Source organism: Malaya genurostris, chromosome 3 (assembly GCF_030247185.1).
Source record: "Malaya genurostris strain Urasoe2022 chromosome 3, Malgen_1.1, whole genome shotgun sequence".
NCBI lineage: Eukaryota > Metazoa > Arthropoda > Insecta > Diptera > Culicidae > Malaya > Malaya genurostris.
In genome coordinates this window covers 133,267,890-133,287,360 of record NC_080572.1, presented here as the reverse complement: position 1 = coordinate 133,287,360, position 19,471 = coordinate 133,267,890, and the positions used below count along the sequence as shown (strand labels likewise).

At 40.4% G+C, this 19,471-nt stretch overlaps 1 protein-coding gene across 5 annotated transcripts in view; it reads left to right on the top strand.

Annotated features, from left to right (window-relative positions):
- The first annotated feature begins 152 nt into the window (after nt 1–152).
- LOC131436301 (WD repeat and FYVE domain-containing protein 3) overlaps nt 153–19,471 on the top strand; it is a 1,204,110-nt gene continuing 1,184,791 nt past the window's right edge. For 4 of the 5 annotated variants that reach the window (XM_058604951.1, XM_058604953.1, XM_058604954.1 and 1 more), the window contains exon 1: nt 154–812. In XM_058604951.1, the coding sequence (XP_058460934.1) occupies nt 538–812 (275 nt within the window). In that variant the 5' untranslated portion in view covers nt 154–537. Of the gene's footprint in view, nt 813–19,471 lie in introns of all 5 variants that reach the window. The other variant, XM_058604955.1, reaches the window with a different exon arrangement.

The window sequence follows — 19,471 nt, the reverse complement described above, 5'->3', positions numbered from 1 at the left end:
AATTCTCGGTGTGCCTTTTTATCGATTACCTCGATTAGTGGCACTGCCGTTAATCGATTATAAATACTCGATTACTTTGGCCTTTTAATCGATTATTTTGATTATTCGAGTAAAAAAATACACCACTAGTTCAGATATCTTGTTGATTTTTTTTAATGTTCATAGTGACAGTTTCTCTTTCGATTATTGTAATGTGATTATAAAATTACTCTTGGATTTTACAATTCTGTTTGGAAGTCGAAGGTTTCGGGTATCATTTTATACAAAGAGTTGAGTAATAAACGTGACAACCGCTTGGTACTTAATAGAAGAGAAAGTAAACACAGAGAAAATGTCAATTACTCTTACGGCCTTTCGAAAAATCAACCGAGATATCTATACGTATTTAACTCAAAACTTGATTAAATTCTGCGAACTAGAAATTATTTGAGTATCAGGGAATGTAAAAATTGGATACGATACTTGTGTAAAAGGGATCCTAAGATACGCTGTAAAACAATATAACAGCAAGATTGTTTACTTTTTGTATTCGTCACAATGAGCGCACACAGAGCTAGTTCACGGGATGATATTGGTGAATCCAGTGATAACGCCACTAGGATGGGAATAATGCATTTGCGAAAAGTTTTTAATGAATTTACTCGAGCTACAATTTTTGATGAAGATAAGGAACTTAAGCTATACAACATGCTACCCTTGTTCTGTAAAACATTTCAGTTCCACAACTCAGGAGAGTTAATCATTGAGTTTCCTGATATTCTACATTTCTGCAAATTTGTTTCGAAAATCATGACTAATGAAATAAAAAAACGGTAAGTCCAGAATTTATGAAAGGAATCACAATAAAGAATATTTTTGTGTTACTTGCTAGTGTCAAAATACATTGTGAGATATAGGTAAGTTATTGTTTCAATTATGTTCAACAGTTACAGACAAATCGGTAGTAACATGTGATTAGGGCATATCGCACGATAGGCCCTTGCGAATGTTACAAAATATAATGCTCATTGCTCGGCTCTACAACCTTCATTGACACAATAATCGATATAATCTCGTAGACAGAAGCCCAATCTACGAAATTGTGCGCAATATGCTTGAATTTCATGTTTAAAACTTGAGTAATGAGCATTATTTTTCGTAACTTTCAAAAGGGCATATCGCACGATATGCCCTAATCACATGTTAGTACCGAAATGGTGGTTGACCGGAGATCTTCGAGATGGATTACAGGGTTACTTGCGAGAAGCAGCCGCTTCCGATGACATGTCTGCGGACGACTTAGACGCAGCAGCATGGGCTGCGTCACATTGGTAGGTGTGAAGAAAGATATACAAATCTGCTACCACCTCATTTTACGGGTTGACTCAAAGCAAAGACATCATATTAACAAGATATCCAGCTCGCAAATTAAAAAAAACATCATTGACAACATCCTTTTTGGTGAGCATGGCGCTTTCAGGCGAGTCCGCGTCGAATCTCGTACATAGAAGGAGGGGAAAGAAATGACAAATTTGTGCGCGCCAAAATGTAATACTGTGCGATGGCGTTGCTGAACTGAAAATTGATTTCGCTCCAAGCTGATAGTGCATGCTCAAAGCTATGTGCATTTACCCTAGTGAGTTAAATTTACATTACAATCACAGTTCCTCTTTGTTTACTTTCACTGTTATTATGACAAATTTCAGTAATTTCCAATAAATTCTATAGTGCATATCGAAAGTTTATTATGTTTACTTCCCCTTGATTATTAAGGTTAACCTAAATAAGGTCTATTTGACAAACATTACATATCTCGGTTGATTTTCCAGATGGCCGTAACAGCAAGTGACAGTTTCTCTTTGTTTACTTTCTCTTCTATTAATTACGGTTTACACGTTTATCACTTAACTCTTTGCATAGAATGATGCTCGAAACGTTCGACTTCCAAAAAGAACTATGAAATCCAAGAAAATCTTTTTAGATCACATCACAATAATCGAAAGAGAGAGTGAACAAAGAGAAACTGTCACTTGCTGTTACGGCCTTCTGAAAAATCAACCGAGATATAACACTTCACACTGAATGACTAAAGCCGACATCTTTCGATCTGCACTGTAGAGTTTATTGGAATATGCCGTAATAATTGAAAGAGATACTTACCCTTATTACCGTTCTCACTTCCACTTTCACATTCACTTCACTTACATGTCACTTCACTTGTTTTTCCCTATTACCAGTATCACGCATAGTGAAGTGATCACTGTAGTGGAAAAAACTCATTTTTTCAACGGAATGTTGGTGGCGTGATGTTCAAAATGACATCAAGTTCATTCAAATAATTGCTTTTGTCTTTGAAGCGACTAAGCGTGCTAAGGACCTAAATTCACTTTACTCGATTTTCACCGTGAAGTGATACCGATAATAAGGGTCACAATCACTTCACTTGGTTTTCACCGTGTAGTGATACCGGTAATAAGGGCCACTGACATTTGCACGATTCATTTTCTGTATTTATCGATTATCAGTAAGTCGATCAATGAAACGAGATGTCGATTAGTATAATCGAATAACAATGAGCAATAATTGATTACTGCCAGTAATCAATCAAAATAATCAGATTTTCTTCTGTATTTCGATAATTTGATGATTTCTCATGCGAAACTTTCAACGGGTGAGCACGTTGTACTGTGTTAGTGACGAGAAAATTCGAGTACGCCGCGAGAAAGAAGAATTTTTATCCGTTCTTTGACGACTCGACGTAGCCACACAGCTAAATTCTCGCTTGCAGTCCAGTGAAAAGAAAGTCCATTGGACTGAAGGCACCGTGCACGACAACAAGTAGCGCCATTAGTGACGAATAGGCGAAATATTCATACCATATCTTCACACTGTTACCACTTCTTTACGCTGAATGAAATAATCAAAAACCTGTTTTAATCCACCTAGTGGCGTGATGATGCCTTTATCATATCAATCATATACTCAGGGCATATTCAGGAGTGTTCTAGTTCTAGATGCATAATGTCAGAGCAAATTCAGCAGCTGCAAGATTCATATGGGTTGTCTATAATGTAAATGAAACTGAAACAAACGTATCCCCAGCAATCCGTTTTAGTTTTATTTATTCGACCAGTTCTACTGTCAAATTTAAAACTGGTATACCCCACATTATCGAAATGACGGAATGCGTAATGAATTCTTACTCGACTGCATGATTTTTCAGTGCTCGATCGGTTCAGTGCTAGAATTTTCGCCTGAATTGGCTGCTCGATCAACCTGATTGACAGTGACATTATAAATGTCATTGAATATTCGCTCATTTTATGAATGTGTTAGTGTAAAATTTAGGCGACTTAAGCCATTTCACTACACTCCAGCTAGAAGAATGGATGATGCTGACTAAGGTAGGCCGTTTTGTTAATTTCCAGCGAATTTCAACAGTTTAGTTTGGAATTCTAAGAAGAACTGGTTATTTACTAGTTCTGTATATCCGAAAAACATGAAGATTTCAATGTGTATAATCAGTTTACATGTTTTCATTTAAAAATAAACTGAAAGTCAGCACAAAAACGTGCAAAATCGGGAAAGAAGAAGAAGAAGACAAATTGACAATTCAGTCCGCATCTTCTCACTCAATTCCGAATGATTTCCGAATCAACCGGTTGTAGGCGAACCGGTTCATTCGGAATCGGTTGTTGCACTGGAGTTGGAATTGATTCGGAATCCATTATGATTTCCACATGAAATTCCGAATGGAAATTTCTCGCCGATTCGGAATTGATTCGGAATTCATTCGGAATCCATTCGGATCTGATAATGTGGGACATTGCCGTTCAATTTTTTCTATATTTGAAACACAGATAAAACACTGCTGGGGCTGCCAGTTTATTTTGTTATAATTTCTAGATATAAATTTTAAAACTGACATAAATTATGCATCTAGAACTAGAACACTCCTGAATATGCCCTCAGTTTTAAAATTTATGTATATGTCAGTTTTAAAATTTAAATCTAGAAATTAGAACAAAATAAACTGGCAGCCCCAGGAGCGTTTTATCTGTGTTTCAAACATAGAAAAAATAGAACGGCAATGTATACCAGTTTTAAATTTGACAGTACAACTGGTCGAATAAATAAAACTAAAACGGATTGCTGGGGATACGTTTGTTTCAGTTTCATTTACATTATAGACCACCCATATGAATCTTTCAGCTGCTGAATTAGCAAATGAATGAAATTATTGAAATTTCAAGAGGTTCTACAATTGTTTTAGAATTTTTTTTATGTTAGATATGTTCAGAAAGATTTTTAAATATATTAAAATCGGTTGTGTAACATCACTGTTGAGTTTTACAATATTACCGAAAAAATCATAATAGAACAATTTTAAGTACAGCTAAAACAATTGTGTAGCAAATCATTAACTTGCCCACGTTGCACTAGTAGTTATAGAAGCTCTGCAAAAATTTTCTGATCATCATGTAAAAACGAGGTAACTAGAACAATGTTCAAATTATAAAAAAATTTCCAAATGGACCGAGTTCGCCTCCCTGTTCGTCTCTAACTGGGTACTGAAAAGTGTCTTTACTGTAAGGAGGGTCCGCATGACCTAATGGCATGTCCCGCGTACAAAGTGCGCAAGGATGGTTTGAAACGTTCCCTGAAGGAACACTTCAAGCGTTCCTTTGCTGACATACTCAAGAGTGCCACCCCCCCCCCCCCTCCCCATTAACAATCAACGAACCTCTATACCTGTTTGTCAACTGACGGTCATCTTCGGCGGTCCCTCATAGCTATAGGAAAAGAATAAACAAATCCTCTCCTAAGCTCCCTAGCAAGAGTACGAAGTTGTCTTCCGATGGGCCTCCAACATTTATGTTTAGAGGTAGTGGAGACAAAGCTCAGAAGCAAACAGTTCCTGGTCTCGGAAAACTCAATTCTGAGAAGGAATTCGCACCACTTCCCAGGGCACCAAAATCCCCAAGTGCCCCTGAAAACCCAACATAAAACCAGCTGGGTGCTGGGCTCATTAAATTATCTGATGTTGTGGACTGGATTTTTAACACCTTCAATATTTCTGATCCTCTTAAAAGCCTGTTTATGGCTTTGATACCTACAGTTAAAATTTTTTAAGGAAGTTGACTGCAAAATGGCCCCTTCTTTCAGCGATCGTATCCTTCGATGGCTAACTCATCCACCGAGGTCATGGATTCAATCACTGTTTTATAGTGGAATTGTAGAAGTATCATCCCAAAATAGATTGTATCCCTAAACTTCCTCGATTTTAACATTATTCGCCTGGATCGAGACGATCCCTACGGAGTAGTACTTTTGGGGATCAAAAGGTGCTATTCCTTCTATCGAATTAACCTCCCCTCGATACCAGGTATTGAATTTGTCGCATGTCATGTCACAATGGAAGGCAAGGATCTTTGCATTGCTTCCATCTACAATCCACCAAGAACCACGATTGGGTACCGCTGGCTTAGCGATATGATGACAACAGATCAACCGCGATCTATGATCTTTGCGATAACTTCAATATGACTATTTTGAATACCAGAGAAATGACACGGATTCCCGCACCCCCGGCAAGACCAAGCACGCTGGATTTATCCTTATGCTCGACCTCGCTACGGTTGGATTCCATGTGGAAGGTGATCCCCGATCCCCACGGTAGCGACCATCTACCTATCGTAATTTCAACTGCGATTCAAGCTCAGACGAAACGTGTACCTCACGCGAAAACCAACATCCGTCCTGCTAACCCGTCGTGGGACAAAGAGTGCTCATTACTCAACGCGGAAAGATCTTTAGCGTTCAAAAAGTTCAGAAAAAATTGAACACCCGATAATTATCGGAATTACGCGGCGTTAGACAAGCAAATGAAGAACTTAGTCAAAACAAATAAACTTGGTTATTGGCGACGGTTTGTTGACGGATTATCAAAAGAAACATCGATGAGCACTCTTTTGAACACAGCCCGACGAATGCGCAATCAAAACGCCACGAATAAAAGCGAGGAATATTTCAACCGCTGGATATTCGATTTCGCTAAAAAAGTATGCTTAGACTCTGTTCCGGAACAAAAGATCTCTCGCGCCGCGAGATCAAATACAAACGAAACACCGTTTTCGATGGTAGAGTTCTCACTCGCACTCTTGTCGTGTAACAATAAAGCCCCGGGGCAAGACAGAATTAAATTCAACATGTTGAAAAATCTCCCTGACCCTGCCAAAAGGCGCTTGCTGAATTTATTCAACAAGTTTCTTACGGGTAATATTGTCCCACACGACTGGAAACAAGTGCGAGTGATCGCCATCCAAAAACCAGGAAATCGGCCTCTGATCACAATTCGTATCGGCCGATTGCTATGCCTTCCTGCATCCGGAAATTGTTCGAAAAAATGATTCTCTTTCGTCTTGACAATTGGGTCGAGAATAATGGCTTGCTTTCAGATACACAATTTGGTTTCCGCAGGGAACGAGTGCAGGGTGGCAAGTAACCGGGAAAATCGAGAAAACCGGGAAAAAGTCGGGAATTTGATTTCACCGGGAAAAACTCGAGAATTTTAGTGAAAAACCGGGAATCAACAATCGAAGAGTAACAAGAGATAATACCCAATTTTGCGTTTGACCGAAATGTTCAGTACAAGTGTTGAAATAACTTATTGTCCATTGGAAATTGGGCCAACACCCCATGTCTCGTCCAACGATTTTTAGAGGCTTGCAGGTAGTTTTAAACTGAACAGGAAGCATCAGAGTTTTTTTTAAGGGGCGGGTAGGGTCTAACACTTTTGAAATATCATTTATTATTTTCTTTCTATTTATTGATACTAAAACATTTCAAGAATATTCTGTGAAATTTTGAAGCCTATCGGAACAAAACTCAGCAAGTTATGGGCTTTTATTTTTGCCGATCTCATATTACGAAGAAATAAGAGCTGCGCACACCGCACCCAAGATTTCTGCTTCGATTGATTTAAAAACTTGACAAAACATTCTCGAAATGTTTCGTTATAACAAAATACAAAAGAAAAAAATATGGCTTTTTGAGAATGTTAGAGCCTACGTGCTCCCTTGAGTAATAAATTTTTTCCTTCGATTTTATAGACAATAAACTTTAAACGCGTTATTCTCGAAAGCAAGTTTTGAAAGTCCGTGTCGTCATTCATAAACTACTGCACCAACCAAAATGCCTGGAAAGTAATTGAATCTTTAATTAGCGGGCCTATTACAATGAACCTTTTTGGACATGGGATATCTGCTTAAAGTTTAAACTAAAAATTAAGAAAAAAACTAAACAGGGGCGATTTGATTTGATACTGAAAGTTATTGAGTTACATTTTTTTACATTGAGTTGGAGTAGACTTTTGCAGCATCAAATGTGGAATAGATTGATTTTGTTCTGGAATATTACAGCGTCGTTGATATTTTTAATTTCCATGAAGAGTTTCATGTCGTCTGCATATATAAGCACTTTCAGATTTTTGAGTATGAAGGAAATGTCGTTTATATGTAAAATGAAAAAGAGAGGCCCTAAGTGAGAACCCTGAGGTACGCCTGAGCGGACTACCTGTACACGATTTGTTATGTATGATTTGAGCCATTCCAGAAGAGTTTGTTTTATGCCATATTTTTGTAGTTTGTGTAGAAGTAATGGTATTACGGTCGAAAACTTTGCTAAAGTCAGTGTAAAGAGTTTTTATGTAGATGCCAGCGTCCATTGCGTTCAGAGTGAATGTCATAATTTCTAAGAGATTTGTTGTAGTTGAGCGGCCTTTAAAAACGCCATGTTGATTGTTTGTTATTACATTTAAGTTTATCGTTCACAATTTTTTCAAATAATTTTGGAATGCATGAGCTAATGACTATTCCACGGTAGTTCCGAATGTTAGATTTTGCACCAGATTTAAATATTGGTACAAGAAAGGAAGATTTGCATGCTTTAGGAAAAGTACATTTATTAAGCGATAAGTTAAAAAGTAGTTTTAGTGGTAGTGTGAGTTCTTCAGTAAGATTTTTTAAGAATATTGGTGGTATACTGTCAGGTCCAGGCCCTTTTAAGGCGTCTAAGTCTTTCAGTGCTGTCAAAATGTCATGTTCTGATAGATAGTTTACAGAGATGGAGTTGGAAAATGCAGGTATGAAAGAGAAGTATTCACGGTCACGGCCAGTTTCTGAATAAGATGTATATACTTCTTGAAAAAAATTTGCAAATTGATTGCAGATTTCTGTACTATTTTGCCCTACTTGTTCGTCAAGGTGCATTTGAGATGGAAAATTGTTGCTTTTTAGTTTAATTTTTGTGTAGTTAAAAAAGTTCTTAGGACAAGTCTTTATTTCGTTTTCAATTCCGCGGTTACATTCTTCATGTGCTGTGTTAATGGCTATTTTGAGTTGATTGATCTTTAAGTAATTTTGAAGATGAGCGTCATTCATTCATTGTTTGTAAGTTTTGTGTGCTTTTTGTTTTCTACTTTTCAAATGTTTTAGTTGTGCATTGAACCATACAGGTAATTTGCTGTTATCATTTTTTCTTCTTTTCATGGGTAAAGTTTCGGCTAATATTTTGTTTATAATGTGATCGAATTTGTTTACTTCGACGTCGACATTTCCTTCTGTACTCAGTATGTTCCGCAAATTTATTATACTTAGTCTACACTTGACTTCTTCAAAGTCAATTTTTTTGTATTCCGACACTTCCTCATATTCCTAGTCGTAGGGAAGGGATGCATTGTGTGTAAATAATGAATATTCAATTGCGGTGTGAAATGCTTCATTTTGCCATAATGGCAGGTTTGATGCATTCACACAAAAGTCTTCTGTGCAATTTGTGAAAAGAAGGTCTAAATATGCGTTTTGTTGATTTTTTACGGAGTTTACTTGATGTAGGCCAAAATTAGAAATTTTGTCAAAAAAGTAGTGCATTGTTTCGTTTTCTCCTAGGACTGGAAGTAAGAGTGATTCATTTTCAATGTCAGAAATGAAGTCCGCATTACGTTGATTGAAGTCACCAAAAGATTTACTTCAGGTTTCATATTCGAAATAATTGTGTCTAAAGATTGAAAAGAGAATTTGTTCGCATTTTCGGGTGGGAAGTAGACAGATCAGTAAATATGTTCTTCCAATATTGAGACTTTGGCCCATACATGCTCAAATTCTTTACATTTAGAAATAATAAATTCTTCAGAAGTAAAGCAAGAGTTAATGGCTATGAGGACTCCACCTCCAGATTTTTTCTGCCAGAGAGATAAATTTAAAATTAAAATTATTTCCAAATACTTCTTCGTTTCTAACACTTTCATCCCAGTTGCTTTCAGTTCCAAGGATTAAGTAGAAAGAGGAGGTTATTAAATTTTGATGAATTTCTTTCATTTTGGCCGAGCTGTTGAAATTTTGGATATAGACCAAAATTTCAGTCACATTTTGTCTTTGGATGAAGTTTTTGAGAATTCTGGAATACTTACATTACTAATTTCTGTGTCTATTCCTTCGTCAAAGGTCGTCATTTGTTCCGCAAAATCGGCTAATAAAATTTACTAGTACTGTCGCGTACTTGTTGTAAGTGATTAGTCCGCTCACTGGACAAATAATTTCGGTATGCGTCGAGGTCTGCTGCGGCTTCGTCCGGTTTAAGTCGATATTCATGATGCACTTCAATGAAGATACGCTGGAGATGTTCAGGTGAAGTAGGAAGTCCTTCAGACGCGAGCAGCATTTTTAGACTTATTGGTGTTTGTCCTTCAATGGAGACGTTGGAAGATTAGTCCCTCATGTATGCTAGATACAGCCGCACAATGTTCAATTTCCGGGTCACGGAGTCTAGCTTTCAAGAAGCAACCGTCGCCAGTTGTAGACTGTTCAGTAAGACGAACAATTGGAGGTCCAGCTCAAATTTACTGTCCTTAGCACTGTTAATTGAAAAGGTCGGGAAGTTGTCCATAATTTGGCTATTACGAGTAGATGGCGATGGTACGGTGGTGTTATTTTCCGAGTGTTGTTTGTTAAAATTACATTTTGCTGGATTACTTCTATATGGGTTTATGGTTTCGCCCTTTTGAAAGTTTACAAATATAGAGACAATACTAGCACTTGAAGGCCCAGAGAATTGAGTTCGTGCTACTTTCAGTAATTCCTTATCAGAATATAATTTTTGTTTAGTAGGTGACAAAGTATTTTCGGAATTATTGCTTTTGCTGTTATACTTGTTGCTCAATGGTCTATTTTACGTTGTTTCCGCCTTCGAGTAGCATTTTCAGCTTGTTTTTCTATAAGACGGCGAGTTCTTTGTTTTGCGTCGTATTGTCTCCAGTCGCATTTTCCATATTTTTTTGCTGCCGATGAAGCGCCAGCCTGACGTAAGTTCCGAGTCAGTTTTTTCTTCTGGTGAAGGTTTAGCATACTGGTTGGTAAAGGCTGAGTAACGCGCAACACAGACCCCATTGAGGTCATCAGCCTCTTCCCAGTAACTCCTATCCCTACCTCCCCGTGGAACCGGCTGGGCTGCGAGCAACCTTAGGGAAGATCGGGTAACCAATCTCGGTGGGAACTTTGGTCGTAGGCTGACAGGGAAGGGGGGGTTTGCTTCTGCAAGCCTGAGCGTCTTTTCTCCAGGTTAGGAGCGGCTCACAACAGCGTCTGTTCCCCATGTTAGGGGCGGCTGATCGACGTCCGAGTGCCAGTGAAGGACTCTAAGCTCAACTGTGCACTATGATCCTCCGGAAATTTAGGGGGTTGATGTCCGGCCCTGCGAGCCAACCGTAAAAAAACTATTGCAACGGAAAATCAGCAAGAGAGTAATACGAATCGAGACCAATGGCAACGACCCCTGCGACGAAAAAGGACTTGCGATTGGAAGCTCGGTACGTGAATCTGCCGATCTCTCAACTTCATCGGGAGCACCCGCATACTCGCCGATCTACTGAAGGACCGTGGGTTCGGCATCTTAGCGCTGCAGGAGGTGTGTTGGACAGGATCTATGGTGCGAACGTTTAGAGGTGATCATATCATCTACCAGAGCTGCGGCAACACACGCGAACTGAGAACAGCTTTCATTGTAATGGGTGGTATGCAGAGACGCGTTATCGGTTGGTGGCCGATCGACGAAAGAATGTGCAGGTTGTACGGCGTACAATGTAGGGATAATGGCACAGGAACAAATCTCTTCAGTGGGCAATCTAATTCCGCTACGGCTAACACCAACACACCAGAGAATTAAAATTGTCCGTACAGTTCGAACCGGTGTCCACAACAGATTACCTTGGGTAGGGTCTGATTGAGGATCGGATCGATAGACAAAATTTTGTGGTTCTCTCGGCGGTGCTCCAGAACGGATGGACGAAGTTCGATAGCGACTCGGAACGCTGAAACGAACTATACTCGATGGCGACAGGCTCAAAAGCAGCAGCAATCGGAATTCTCACTCAAGCAGCGGATACCAAACCTCAAATGGTGTTCTTCGGTGGCAGAAAAGAAATTCCAGGTTTAACTCTTTAATTTTATTTCGCGATGTTTACTGTACAATGGTTACAACAATAATTAATTGTAGTGCGTGAAACGATTTCTTATATACTATTTTTCAGTTCGACGTGTGCATTCATTCAGCAAGGATTAAGCCCCACCCCCTTTCAATACAACAACACGAATTGCGTGTTAGCAGAGAATGCTTGTATGGGGAGACTTTCCTGTGCGGACATGAATGGACATGATCAATGCGTTTTATGAATTTTAGGGAACAGATACAAGCTATTGGATTAAATTTGAGTTCAGTGGGGAATATGGGAGCGGGAATGTATGACAAAACAATCATTTTGGGAAAAGACAAGACATGAGTAATTTTTTCCCTGCATTATGCGTTCGGTATCGAACATTCACCCGCCGGGCTACGATGTGGATCTGTAGATGCGAGTGCTTGATCATTCTCTTCAATTGGCAGAGGTACGAGTTTGGATACTGAACGACGGTATACCCCAGTCGATGTTTGTACGTCTACTACTCTGACAATAGAATCATTGCCAGGATACACATTTAAAATTTGGCAAATTTCCATGACTGGGAAGGAAGGTTGTCTTCCTTTATTAAAACAATGAGCCCAGGCACCACGTTGGGGGAACCTTTTATCTATTTAGAACGAGCCTGTAGTGTATTGAGATACTCGTTTGACCAACGTTTCCAAAACTGTTCTTTAAGAGACTGCAAATAGTTCCATCGGGATAAATAATTAACAGGTATATCTTTAATACTCAGGGTTCAGGGATAGCAACTAGTTCTCTGCCAATCAGAAAATGTCCCGGAGTCAAGGCACAAGGTTCATGTGTGTCCGATGATATTGCAATGAGTGGGCGCGAATTTAGGACCGCTTCAATTTGCGTGAGAACAGTATAGAATTCTTCAAAGGTGAGACAAGCATTGGACAGAATTTTACGCAAATGAGTTTTTGTACTTTTCACACCAGCCTCCCACAATCCACCAAAATTAGGAGATCGTGGCGGAATAAATTTCCATGCAATTTCTCTTGCGGAACAAAACTGGTCTATTTTTCCCTTGGTCTGATCGTCGCGAAACATCAAACAAAGTTCATGGAGATCTGATCTGGCAAAAACGAAATTAGAGCCGTGATCGGAGTGTATTTCTTCTACTAATCCTCTACGACTAACAAATCGGTGCAAAGCAGCTATAAATGCCGCTGACGACCAACCAATTCTAGGTGAATGGCTTTGGTAGCAAGGCATATGAATATACAGATGTAAGCCTTTACTCGAACGAATTTTCGGAGACCAGTCCTCACAAAAATCGGTCCGGCAAAATCTACACCTGTCTTGGAAAATGGATCAGATGGAACAACACGGGCTGCTGGTAAATTACCCATCATGGGTTGAAGACATTGTGGACGAGATCGGAAACAGATTATACATTTTCTTAGCACTTTACGAATGGTTGATTTGGCATTAATTATCCAAAATCTCTTACGCAAAAGTGACATCAAGCCGGAGGGACCTAAATGAAGGTTTTCTAAATGCATGTCTCGGATTAATAAATCGCAAACTGGATTTTTACTCGGTAGTAATATTTGATGTCGCGCTTCATAAGGTAGACGAGAGTTTTTTAATCTTCCTCCAACTCTTAATAAACCATCCACAAACACTGGATCAAGCGTGCCTAGATGACGACTAGGTTTTCCTGATGAAATCAAACGAATTTCATCCGACATTTCAAGCCGTTGAATCAAACCAACTATAGTAAGCATTGACTTTCGTAATTCTGGTACCGTCAACCCTTTGGAATGCACACGATTTGCATGGCTAGATCTACAATTAGCTGCAAATCGTAGGACATATGCAATAACTCTGCAATTTCCGAAACGAACTGTAGGCTACAAGAAAAGGAACATCTTGTAAAACAACTGCGGCAGACATAATTGTCACATTTTGTATGATTTCCGGAAGCTCTGCATCCAGAGGAATATCAGGATAGAAGGTTTCGTATCGATGGGATTTTAGAAAACACGCTCCGTTCCACCATAAATTATTGTTCGAAAGAGCCTGTGGGAGTTGCCCTCGGGACACAATATCGGCTGGATTGTCCTCCGAACATACATAAGTCCAAAAAAAGCTTTCGGTGATGGTGTTTATCTCTGTCACACGATTGCGAACAACAACTTCAAGCTGAATGGGAGACTTTTTTAACCAAGCTAGAACAATACGACTGTCGGACCATAGACAGACGCGCCTGGTATCTAATTTTAACGATGATATACATTTCTGAACTAGCCTCGAAAGTAACAAGGCGGCACATAATTCCATTTTAGGAATTGTTAATGGTTTTAATGGAGCAATTCTTGACTTACTACAAAGCAAAGAAATTTTAACATCGGTATAAGAAACAGCTCTTTAATAAATGACAGCTCCGTAAGCGCGATTGGAGGCATCTGCAAAACCGTGCACTTCAAAATATTCTATGCATTCTAGTCCAACGAAACGTGGAATTTTAATTTGGTTTACATAACTCAATGATTCTCTGAATAAAAGCCAAGACTGCAATATATCGTTTTCTAATGGATCATCCCATCCTAATCCATCTTTCCATAAACGCTGCATAATTTCCTTCGCCATAACTATTACCGGGGCCACCAACCCTAAAGGGTCGAACAGACGGGAGATCTCAGAAAGAACAATACGTTTGGTTGGTATAGACGAAGTTGGTTTCAAATCACAATGGAAACGAAAAATATCGTTTTCAGGATCCCACAGTAGCCCTAGTGGTTTGATATCCTTGTTTATATCAGAAGATTCGGATTCAAGAAACCTTTCGCGATCTTCTTCAGGAACAGTATCAAGAATAGTGGAATCACTCGCGCACCATTTATGCACCGGGAAGCCACCGGAATCGAACAAGTTTGTTAAATCACAACGAAGTTTAATGGTCTTTTCAATGGTATCTGCTCCAGATACCACGTCATCTACGTAGCAATCTTCTTCAATTGCCTTAGATGCTAAAGGTAAACGGTGATATTCATCTCTAGCTAATTGTAGTAATGTTCGGGTGGCCAAAAATGGGGCGCTAGATGTTCCATAGGTAACGGTTGTCAATTCAAGGATTTGTAAAGAGTCATCGGGACTATCCCTCCAGAAAATTCGCTGTAATGATTTTCATTAACACGGATTCTTCTGTACATTTTAGAAATATCAGCTGTTATTGCGAAACGATGTTTTCTAAATCTGAGAATTATGGAGAAAAGATCATCTTGAACTGTGGGTCCAATCATCATAACGTCATTTAGTGATGAACCAGTTGCTCGAGCCGAAGCATCAAAAACAACTCTCAAACGTGTGGTGGAACTTCTTGGTTTCAGAATTGCGTGGTGTGGCAAATAATGAATAAGTTTTCCAGGGAGATCGTCGGATTCGAGAACTTGGTTGCAATGGGATAACAATTTGTATTCATTAATGAAATCAGTATAAGCCTTTTTCAAATCGGGATTTTTCTTGAAACGATGCTCAAGAATGTGAAAACGTAAGAGCTAATGAGCAATTATTTTGTAATTCGCTAACGGCTTCCTTAAGTGGCAGATGAACAGTATAGGTGCCATCGTGGTTACGAATTGTGGTTGAACGGAAAATTTGCTCACATTCTTGCTCTTCTTTGGACACAGCATCAACAAGTTTGACCGATTCAACATTCCAAAATTTTTCGGTGCTTTCCGAAAGTTGTTTGAGATTAGCTGTATAACAATGCTGATTTTCATGAAGATCTTCAGCACCGCCAGCAACAACCCATCCCAAACGGGTTTCCTTAAGGATTGGTAAATTTTTACCGAGCGTTATCTGCCCGGGGAGCATTAAATGGAAAAACAACTTAATTCCAATTAATAGGCTAACTTCTCCTGGGGAATGGAAAGCAGGGTCGGCAAGAGATAAACCGGAAGGAATATTCCAAGACCGATAGTCTAATTTTTGGCCGGGAAGGGGACCAGTCACCACATCGGTGACCAAACATTCTATTTGAGCATGGTAATCAGCGGGAATGGAACGTAAGTGTTGCTTTTTTATCCAACACCGATATTTTACCGGTGGCACCAAATATTTCAACATGAGTTGGTACCTGGTCTATTTCTAAGTACTCAACAAGGGAACGGGAAACCAAATTTGGTTGAGAACCACAATCGAGGAAAGCACGGCAGGGATGGGGATTTCCATGGCTATCCAAGACGTCAACCATGGCCGTTAGTAGAATAGTGCTATCCGATCGACGAACCTTGTGAATTGAATTGGAAAAAGACGATACATCTACGGGTTGGGGAGATGATTGAGAACTAATGACCATTTGACAATCTCCTGATTTTGGTTTTGGATTATCAGACTTCAAATTGTCAGTAACATATTTTGGATCGTTTACGGCGGAATTTAGATTGGGCTTTGTTATCTTGGGCTCATGTAGCAATGTGTTGTGTCTATTTTGACACTCCTGGCAAGTTCTGTTGGACGTACATTTCGAGGAAATATGGCCTTTCCTCAAACAATTAAAACATAGATTCAGTTCTCTTACTTTAACACTACGTTGGGGTACCGTCAAAGCAAGAAACTTATCGCACTTATAATTGGGATGGCTCGCACTACAAATCTCACAAGTAGCACTACTTTTAGAAACGGGTGCAATCGTAGCAAATGATTTCGCTGGGGGTAGTTTTGAAATAATTTTCTGACTAATATCCTTGGCTGATGTTGACTTAGGATGACTGGATTCGCAACGTTCAAGCAATGAACATCGCTCCTTCAAAAATTGAATGGTGTCTTCATACTTTGGAATCTGCTTATGAGGAATGGTTGCTTCCCACTGTTTCCTTGTTTCAGCGTCGAAAGCATCAGATAGAACGACGACGACAAAACGTTCAGAAACGCCTTGTAGATCCTGTTTCAGCAGCCTCAAACCTTCGACGTGACGAGTTGTTTCGTTTAAAAGCTCCCTCATTTGCTTGGAGCATTCCTTATGCATGCGTTTAAGGCTCAGCAATCCATGGATGTGAGAGTCCACTGCTTTCCTTTCATCTTCGTATACGTCCAGCAGTAGCTCCCAAGCGTGGGCGAAATTTCCTTCTCTAAGCGTTTTTGGATCGATGAGTTTGGCTGCGGAACCGCCAGAAATTGCCCTCTCGAGGTGATGCAATTTGACGGCATCAGAGTCTCTGGATTTTGATATGATGTTCGAAAACACCTGCTGAAATCTCGGCCAATTTTCCGGTTTCCCATCGAACGAAGGAATAGGAAACGGAAGTGGTTGCTGTTGGACTACAATCTGCGGTTGATACACACTTGAAGGAAGAACTGCTGACCCTGTTGGCAAGATTGGTTGCGGGCTCGACGATTGAATGAGTGCTTCCACCATAGTTGCAGTTTCAGTATGCAGTGATTCAAATTGGAGATACGTGGCATCATTATCATCTAACTTTTCAGGTGGTGACAGTCTAATAATTTGATGGTGTAAATTTAGATACTCTTGATAATGGGCTTCTAAATTTCTTAAATACACTTTTAACTGAGCTAGTGTGAACTGCACAGCGCCAGCACCCGACACTTCTTCGACGGTTTTACGGATTCTGGTCACTTTTGCCTTGGTTTGACCACGAAGATGCACGAGTGTTTTTAACTCGACCATTTTATCACTTTTCTGCGGTGTGTACATTAACGACATCAGTTCAATTCAAACAATCACTTATTTAGTTCAATCAAGCACAAACACTATTGTCTTAAATGTTCAATCACTTGGGTGTTCACCATTAACTGTCTTGCCGAAACTTGTTCGGACGTGTTTCCACTTGTTCACTAGTCTCTCGCGCGGACTATACTTTCGAACGCGTACGACTCAAATCTGGTCAAAATGTTTACGGATTTCACTTCTCCACCAGAGCAGGATAAAATTACTCCAGCTGCAATCGCAAAGCTACCGATGCTGCTATCCGGTTCGAAGGACCAAAACAATGTACGGCGTACAATGTAGGGATAATGGCACAGGAACAAATCTCTTCAGTGGGCAATCTAATTCCGCTACGGCTAACACCAACACACCAGAGAATTAAAATTGTCCGTACAGTTCGAACCGGTGTCCACAACAGATTACCTTGGGTAGGGTCTGATTGAGGATCGGATCGATAGACAAAATTTTGTGGTTCTCTCGGCGGTGCTCCAGAACGAATGGACGAAGTTCGATAGCGACTCGGAACGCTGAAAAGAACTATACTCGATGGCGACAGGCTTAAAAGCAGCAGCAATCGGAATTCTCACTCAAGCAGCGGATACCAAACCTCAAATGGTGTTCTTTCGGTGGCAGAAAAGAAATTCCAGGTTTAACTCTTTAATTTTATTTCGCGATGTTTACTGTACAATGGTTACAACAATAATGAATTTTAGTGCCTGAAACGATTTCTTATATACTATTTTTCAGTTCGACGTGTGCATTCATTTATCAAGGATTAAGCCCCACCCCTTTTCAATAAAACAACACGAATTGCGTGTTAGCAGAGAATGCTTGTATGGGGAGACTTTCCTGTGCGGACATGAATGGACATGATCAATGCGTGTGAATTTTAGGGAACAGATACAAGCTATTGGATTAAATTTAAGTTCAGTGGGGAATATGGGAGCGGGAATGTATGACAAAACAATCATTTTGGGAAAAGACAAGACATGAGTAATTTTTCCCTGCATTATGCGTTCGGTATCGAACACAGGTTGAGGATCAAGGGCCGTTCCTTCAACTTTAGCATAATCGACGTGGACAGCCCTCACTCCGGAAACACTGATGATGACAAGGACGCATATTACGCGCAGCTCGAACGTAAGTACGACTGTTGCCCAAGTCACGACGTAAAGTGCATCATAGGAGATCTAAACGCTCAGGTAGGCCAGAAGGAGGAATTCAGACCGGCGATTGAAAGGTTCAGCGCCCACCAGCTGACAAACGACTTGAGGCTTACGACTCATCGATTTTGCCGCCTCCAAGAACATGGCCATTCTTAGCACCTTCTTCCACCTTAGCCTCCCTTAACGTTGAACCTGGAGATCAACACAGCAGACGGAATCGCAAATCGACCACGTTCTGATTGATGGAAGGCACTTCTCCGACATTATCGACGTCAGGACCTATCGTGCCGCTAACGTCGACTCTGACCACTATCTGGTGATGATGAAACTGCGCCCAAAACTCTCCGTCATCAACAATGCACGGTACCAACTACCGCCACGATACAACATAGAGCGATTGAAGCAACCGGATGTCGCCTCAGCATACGCGCAGAATCTCGAGGCAGCGTTGCCAGACGAGGGCGAGCTCGATGTGGCTCCCCTAGAAGACTGCTGGAGTACAGTAGAAGCAACCATAAACAACGCGGCCGAGTGCACCGTCGAGTGCAGAGTGATTTTGGAGGAGAAGAATGCAGCGTGGTCGGTAATGCTGCAGCATAGAACGTGGAACGATACAAACAGAAGCGGAAAAAGCAGACCCGCATCTTTCGGGAGAAAAAACGCCACCTGGAAGAAGCGGAGTGCGAGGAAATGGAACTGCTGTACCGCTCTCAAGAAACACGGAAATTCTACAAGAAACTCAACAAATGTGCCGAAATGTGCAGGGATAAGGACGGGAGCCTCTCAACAGATGGACGTGAGGTGATTAAAAGGTGGAAGCAGCACTTCGATGAGCATCTGAACGGCGCGGAGAACGTAGGCATGGGGGTTCAAGATGACGGGAGAAACGACTACGTCAGTGTAGCAGAAGACGGAAATGATCCAGCTCCCACATTGAGGGAAGTTAATGATGCCATGCACCAGCTTAAAACCAACAAAGCAGCTGGTGAGGATGGCATCGCAGCTGAACTCATCAAGATGGGCCCAGAAAAGTTGGCCACGTGTTTGCACCGATTAATAGTCAGGATCTGGGAAACCGAACAGCTACCGGAGGAGTGAAAGGAAGGGATAATTAGCCCCATTCACAAGGAATGC